We start from the raw sequence: 6,965 nt of genomic DNA, 5'->3' as shown, positions 1-6,965 counted from the left end.
GGGCGGGGACGAGGGAGGTGGCCGCGGCCGGGCGGGGGGCGAGGCCCGGCGGAGGCCGCGCTGCCGACCGCCGAGCTGTCGATGGGGGCGGCGGCCGCCCCCTGCACGGGGCGGGGCGCCCCGGGGCTGTGGCGAGGGGCTGGCGACGATGGCGGTGGCAGCGCTGTCCGCGGAGCGGGCCGGACCGGGCCGGGGCCGCCTGGCGCTGGGCAGAACGCGTCCGGCAGCGCCCCCTCGTGTTTAAAGTTGTTTACTTAGTCTGCATAGGGAAGATAGAAGAAGCTACATTTCCATGCCGAAACGATGGTTTTCCTGTGTTTGCAGACTCATCAGTCAAAACTGACAGCATGATTTGTAAGAGCTGCAGCTGACAACTTTTTGAATCCTATTTGTCTGATTTGCCTATTAACTGCTTCAGTGCTAGCATGACAGCAATCTACACAAATTCATCTGTGCCCTTACAGCAGAAGAACCTGGCATATTGGTCCTGGGTGTAGTGGAATGTCACCACTTTTAAATATAGTAGTTGAATTATAAAGAGGAAAGATTCAAAATTCTTACATGTTCACATTTTATTTAATGTTGTAACTATAGGATCTGTACACACCATCGTGCCTAGGCTGTGCTCAGGATTCATTTCAGATTTCAAGCAGACCCATATTTGATTGCATCTCATGTCTTCTTTTTCCCCTACAAGGTTGCTTGTGCAACAGCCAATTCCCATCCTAGCAGCATGTCTAAAATCAATAAGCAGAATACCCTCTATCCACCCCCTTGTTTCACAGAAGGAGGAGGCTGCTTGGCAGAGAATGATTTGTGGTTCTTTTGCAGGGCTGTAGTTTGCAACTTCATCACAACCTGCTTGTTCTAATGGTGTGTTTGCTTTTTGTCCTGACTGCTTTGGCTCTGAGAACTTTTCATAATGTCTGATTGTTTTTCATTCGTCTTGGCTTTTCTTTTTCCTTCTCTCTCTTTACAGTAGCTTATGCAGGCACCCCATAGATCGGTACCAGTTTCAGAAGCGAGAGGGAACTGATGCTGGAAACCTATGCTTCTCTGTGAAAATTAGTTAAAGCAACAATTGTATTTCAGGCATCCTTTTCAAAGCAGGTCACTTTCCCCCCCCCCCCCCTTTTTTTTTCTATTCATTATCTGACATTTTCCATATTTCTGTCAGCTATTAAAGTGTCTATACTGAATCATACTCAGTTGCATCTGGGTAGCATATCCATTACAGACAGCAGATGGCAATAAACTAACTTCCTCTGATATGGCAAATTAGATCCTGGTTTACCTCCATCACATTTTGCAAGAGTATTTCTGTGTTTTCCAGATTTTCCCTCTTCCCAGTTCCTGTGAACATGAGAATGCACAGTTTCATGGGCTGTGAATGAAGGAGGAGGGCGTCCCCTGAGTCACTGAATGCTTCCCTGACAGGGTGTCTGCGATGCTGCTCGCTTTTCTGGATCTCTAGCTGCCAGTTCAAACCACAGTGGCTGAAAGGAACTCTAGAGCTGTCCTTACCTTCTGGCTAGGATCAATCCATTAGATTAGTATCTGATGCCCCCCTCTGTCAGGGACCTACATCACGCTCTAGCATGCCAATGTAATCTGTGATCTAATAAGATTTTGTTTCTCATTTACCCCCCCCCCCCAGCCTTCATCTCGTGTAGGCAGACAAAGCAAGTTGGCAGATAATTGACAAATATCCCTTTCTTTGTTTCCTTCTTAGGGCTTTTAAGCTGCAGTGGTTTCATCAAGGAAAACAAAATACAAATATCTTCACACAGCTCTAAAAGTAATCTCAAGGCCAGCAGATAACTTGGTGTTCTCAAGGAATTTTCCCAGTTGTTTTTACCAAAGGTCTCTGTGCTCAGCTCAAATCCTTCCTCGTTACCCTGTAGGAGTGGGCTTCACATTGTTCACATTGGGAGGGAAGTGGGACTTCTGCAGTCCAGTGAACGTAGCCTGAACATCGATTTCCTAAAAACAAAGATTGTCCCCCTTGCATCTCTTCTGTCATGTCTCTGTTCAGACTAGACTCACCCCTCCTTCTGTGCTTCCCTTCCACTTGACTGTTTTTGATCACAGTTTTTATTTATAGTGGTGTCCTGACAGATACTTTAAAATTGCAGTTGGACATTTAATGTTAACTGAGTGTGTTACCAGGCATGCAGTGACTCTACTTCAGCTGTGCTGGTGATGTTTATAAACTTTCTCCAACTGAGAGTCATGAAAAGTAACAATAAAGGGGTTTGTTGAAGCCATATGTCCCTTGGGAGGACTCAGCACATGCTAATTAGAGTGGTTTAGCAAAGAGATCAAGGCTGGTAAGTGTGTGGGAGGGGGCACAGAGCAGTAGTGGTGAGAGGAGGTGAAAATTGCAGGAAATGTTAATTATACAGCTTCTTCCCTTCACCTTTCCCCTATCTTTGAAAACAAACCTCATTTTGAAGACACTTGTGTAAGGTGTTGTTTAGGAGTCAAATTCCTTTATGTCTTAATAACTGGTAATACACCAGAAATGTGAAATTGGTGTGGAATAAACAAAGAACTCATCTATGCAGCATTGTTGTAATCCCAATTAGATCTGGAAATAAGAATTTGCATGCCTGTGATGCCAGATTAGGGCCAGTGCACAGCTTTGATTTTTTGTTGTCTATATCCAGATTAGAGGAAAACGAGGGATATTTCTCCACTGACTCTTGTGATCTTTGGACCAAGTCTGTTACTTGCTGTTGTTCCCCAAGGGCTCACAGACAGGCAGTGTGCTCAGGGGGCTTTGCCACTTGGAGGCAGAATCAGAATGTGTAAGTACATTTACACATGTGCCTAAACAAAGCTGGTAACACATAGATATTTGCATAGATGTTAAATTCTAATAAAAGGTGACAGTGAAGGGAAGGTATAAAATAAAAATAAGGTTATATGAGATGAGCAGTTAGCAAATTCTTATTTTATAAATAAGTAGTACATATCTGTGTAGTTCGTGTTGCTAAGGGATTGTGCTGTATTTGCCATTCAAAGAAGCAAAGCATTACAGTGCAGAAGCTGGTCCTTTTCTGGTTTGTCAAAGTGAAAAGCTATAGGCCTAGACCCTGGATGAGCTTGACAGCTCTGTAAATACTCAAGCACACAGAACCTAAAATACAGCTGATAAAAAAAATTAGACTTACATAAAATCAGTTGTGCTAGCTCTCACTGGCCACATGGAGAGGATGGCACATACCTTCCTTTTTACTAAGTGGTTGATTTATTGATAATAAAGTTATTCTGAAAATTAGCAGTAACTGAACATGGTGAACCAGCTGTTTTTGCTGTACATTAACTACTTCGACCTGGGCAGTTGTGCTTCTCTCCCTGCTCCAACCCTGGCTTTCTTGTAGCAGTTCCAGCAGCATCCTTGTCTTGCAGGAACTGTGTTGTGTTTTTGCTGTTGCCCGTATTTATCCACTTGGTAATTTTTTCTTTTCTTTTTATTTTTTTTTTTCCTTATTCTGGACATTTTATAGCAAGTGTTGTTAGTCTTGTGTAGTACTACTGATCTTTAAGAAGCATTGATTCATTGCAGGAAATGGTATATGAAATGGTAATCTTTAGAGAAATCTTTTTTTTTTTTTTTCTTTTTTTTTTTCACTTCTGAAATGAAACTTGAGCATTTTAGAAAGCACTGTATAGAGAAAACTTGCTGAAGGAATTTGGAGTGTACGGAATGTTACTGACTACCTCCTCTGAGGATTTGTTCAGCACTTTTTAATTAGAAAACCCCTGTCAATAGAAGAGGTCTGCCAGCATTGAACAGTACATTGTCTCCGAAGTTAGAAATTGTTTAACAGACAAAGTTGAGTGTTGATCAACCTGGGAACATCTATCTTTCGTCAAACTGGCTGAGATCGTTAATTATTCTTCCTTAGGGTAATTAAGTCATATGGAGGAATTAACTTCTATAACAAAGGATGTGCTCTGAGGCAGAGAGTGGGGAAACAACCGTTTTTAGAAAGAACACTTAAGGTACATAACATGTTTTAATGGTATTGAGAAAGGTGAATGTGAATGGAAAACATATGCATTTGTTAAAAAAAAAATAAACATTCTAGTGAAATATTGACATGCTCTAACCTCTTTGAGTGTACAAGAAATGATGTGACCAACTCTCTGCACTCTGTGAATGTGCATTAACTGCAAGAATCAGTAAATCTTGTGTTTAGCTGTAAACAGGAAATCGGCTAGTGCTGTGAATGAAGTATGTACCTTACATAATGGCATCTTTCTCTGACAGTAGAAACCTTGAATAAAACACACAAAAGATTTCTGTGTTTGCAGCCCATGGTATGAACAGTGCAAGCCCATGCAGAAGTACTTTAATTTTGTATAAATTGTTTATACAATTCTATGTGTTTCTATGTGTGCGTGTGCAAACATAGTAATCAATCACATCCAGTAGAGCTTAGCTACAGCAAAGCCATCCAGCAAGCATACAGCATAAGAGTGGTGAAATTAATTTTTTCTTCTTCAGTGACTTGCATGTCTGCCTGTCTTGCTATATGTTGCACCAGATTATGGAGGTTTGAGCAGGTAGATCAGTCAACCTTTCTTCCTTTGTTTAAAATGAGTCTGCCTCAAACTTGAACCACGTTTTGCTTGCCAAGATCATTCTCAAGCAATAGAAGTTCCCAATGAGCTAGGTGATAGGGTTTAGCCCAGATCTTTGTACTTGTGTATCATACAGGTAGAAGATTTAAAAAGGGAATATATCTATGAAAATCACCCTTCCACTTCAGTAGCAAACCAGTTTTAGATATAAACATGGGCTGACCAGCGTGCAAAAACTCTCCACTGAAAAATATCCCTGGGTGTTCATTTATTTTTGTTTAGCTTGGGTTGGTTTTAAGTTTTTCACTCTATTACAGTATGTTTTGCACCACCAGTAAGGACACCCAGAGTTTACTATTGATGTTTATTGAACCATTCATATCAGGTAAATACTTTTGGGAGTCTGACCACAGAAGGGGAAAGCATTCCTTTGAGAGGGGAAAAATCAGAAATCTGTATCAGAAAAAAAGATAGATATCAGAAAGAAAAATGGTTTCAATTTTAAACGTCTAAGGAGAAGGCGTGATTTCAAGGGGAGTGACTGAAATATGGACACAGCAGGGTGGGAGTTCTAGTTTGGGGTGTACACAGCAAAGTTCACAGCTTGGGATGAGTTGCTCTGGGATGCATTAACCCTTTGCATTATGCAGCCTCCTAGATGAAATGATTTTTTGGTGCAGTTCCAAGTCAAACTATGAAGCCAGTCATCTAATCTTTTGCACTTGGAACAGTCCCTATCTCTGTTCAGTGTTAATGTCTAGATAGATTGTAGTGCACAAGGTCTCATTAATGTATCATTTAGAATTGAAAACCTACTCAATTTCATTTTGAAATAATTTGCATGTTAGTCTTTTTTCTCCCAGTTCATGTACTGATTTCACTGACATGAGAGGAAGCCATGCAATTATTCTTCTATTCTTCTGTTTAGGACAGCGCATAGGATTATTCTGGGATCTAGGACCATAAGGAACAGAGCACCCTTAACTTCACAAAATGGGGGAGTTGAAGACTCTCAGTACTTGCCTGGGCCATTCAACTTACTGCTTCTGTTCCATTACTTTAAGTGTGTGACAAAGCCGTTAGCTTAAATGGGGACACTCACTCGCTGGAAGGTAGTGCAGAGGTCAGCAGCAGGAAGCCAAAAGGGAGTGAACAGAATTTTTTAGTGTTCTGGCAATTTACTTCACCAAATACACAATTATTTTCTCATTCCTCTGTTTCACTCGCCCGTGTTGATCTCCTTCCTGGGTGCTGACGTTTTTCTTCTACCCGGTCTTTGCTGAAATTTTCTGGTAAATCAACCCACAGGCTGCCTTTGTTACAGATGGAGGACTCCTGAAGGTCACAGGGATCTGCATAATCTGGGTTGTCAGTATGCCAGTGCCTTTTTCCAGGGTGCTGGCGTTTCTCCCCGTCATGGTTGCTTAGGTCTAGCTCATCATTCCAGCCTCTCTTGCTAGGATGCTGATGTTTATGCATCAGATACCCTCTTCCTGGATGCTGTCTTTTGGATAACCCATTCAAGTAAGTTAGCTGTGCACTAGAGATGTCAGCATACTGGTCCCACGGTGACCTTCTGCCAGGATGCTGTCGCTTTTTCAGCTCCAGATAGCTGGCAAGGTTGTCTTCTACCTCCCTTTTGCCTGGATGCTGCCTCTTCTGAATGTCTCCATAAGATGCTTCTTCCTTGGCATCTCTTTTTCCAGGATGCTGTCTCTTTTCCAGGTCGCTTATGTATCTTTTTCCAGGGTGTTGTCTTTTGGAAAGCCATTCTGGCAGAGGGGCATTTAATTCTGTCCAAGGGAAGAATAATGTTAATGAACCCCCATAATCCTCTCTAAAGAAATGTGAATTTGTGGAGTTCTACAGTGCAGATCATAACCTGTTTCTCATTATACCCGTTTATTTGCACTGGTAACTGTGTTGTTTTGAATTTGATTACTCTAGATGGCCTCTGTCAAAACAATTCTGGCAGGTTTTTTTGTTTGTTTGTTTGTTTGTTTGTTTGTTTTTTCCAAGGGTAGATTGATATATTAGGAACTAGGTGCAAACCAAGTGGGAAGACATGCAGTGACAAAGTGTAATGTGTTGGTTGATTTAGACTTCCCAGAAGCAAGTCAGATTCAGGTAAAGGTGTAGCACAGTGAATAAAAGATGCTGGGTAGACAGAAGAAATCAGCTGCAGTGACTGGGAGCAGGGAGGAGCTGGATACAGCATGAGATAGAGAAAGGGCAGAGCTGAAACACAGGCAGAAGCAGGAGCATGGACATTTGAATGCCAGCTCAGTATTTCCAACAGCCATAACTCTATTAGTATCTCTTACTTATTCTTAAGCTCTGCTTAGTATTTCATGTCTTAGATTGATGTGGCC

At 41.9% G+C, this 6,965-nt stretch overlaps 2 protein-coding genes across 12 annotated transcripts in view; one reads left to right on the top strand and one right to left on the bottom strand.

The window, feature by feature from the left end:
* Positions 1-2,676: 2,676 nt before the first annotated feature.
* The window catches only part of TMCC1 (transmembrane and coiled-coil domain family 1), a 145,789-nt gene continuing 141,500 nt past the window's right edge, over positions 2,677-6,965 (top strand). For all 4 annotated transcript variants that reach the window (XM_035338013.1, XM_035338028.1, XM_035338011.1 and 1 more), the window contains exon 1: positions 2,677-2,810. The gene's annotated coding sequence lies outside the window, so the exon portion shown is untranslated. The remainder of the gene's footprint in view (positions 2,811-6,965) is intronic.
* TRH (thyrotropin releasing hormone) overlaps positions 4,944-6,965 on the bottom strand; it is a 42,103-nt gene continuing 40,081 nt past the window's right edge. For all 8 annotated transcript variants that reach the window (XM_035338029.1, XM_035338034.1, XM_035338035.1 and 5 more), the window contains one exon: positions 4,944-6,386. In XM_035338029.1, the coding sequence (XP_035193920.1) occupies positions 5,800-6,386 (587 nt within the window). In that variant the 3' untranslated portion in view covers positions 4,944-5,799. The remainder of the gene's footprint in view (positions 6,387-6,965) is intronic.

Source organism: Oxyura jamaicensis, chromosome 12 (assembly GCF_011077185.1).
Source record: "Oxyura jamaicensis isolate SHBP4307 breed ruddy duck chromosome 12, BPBGC_Ojam_1.0, whole genome shotgun sequence".
Lineage (NCBI taxonomy): Eukaryota > Metazoa > Chordata > Aves > Anseriformes > Anatidae > Oxyura > Oxyura jamaicensis.
Note: the sequence above shows the minus strand (reverse complement) of the source record. Positions and strands in the feature narration are given on the sequence as shown.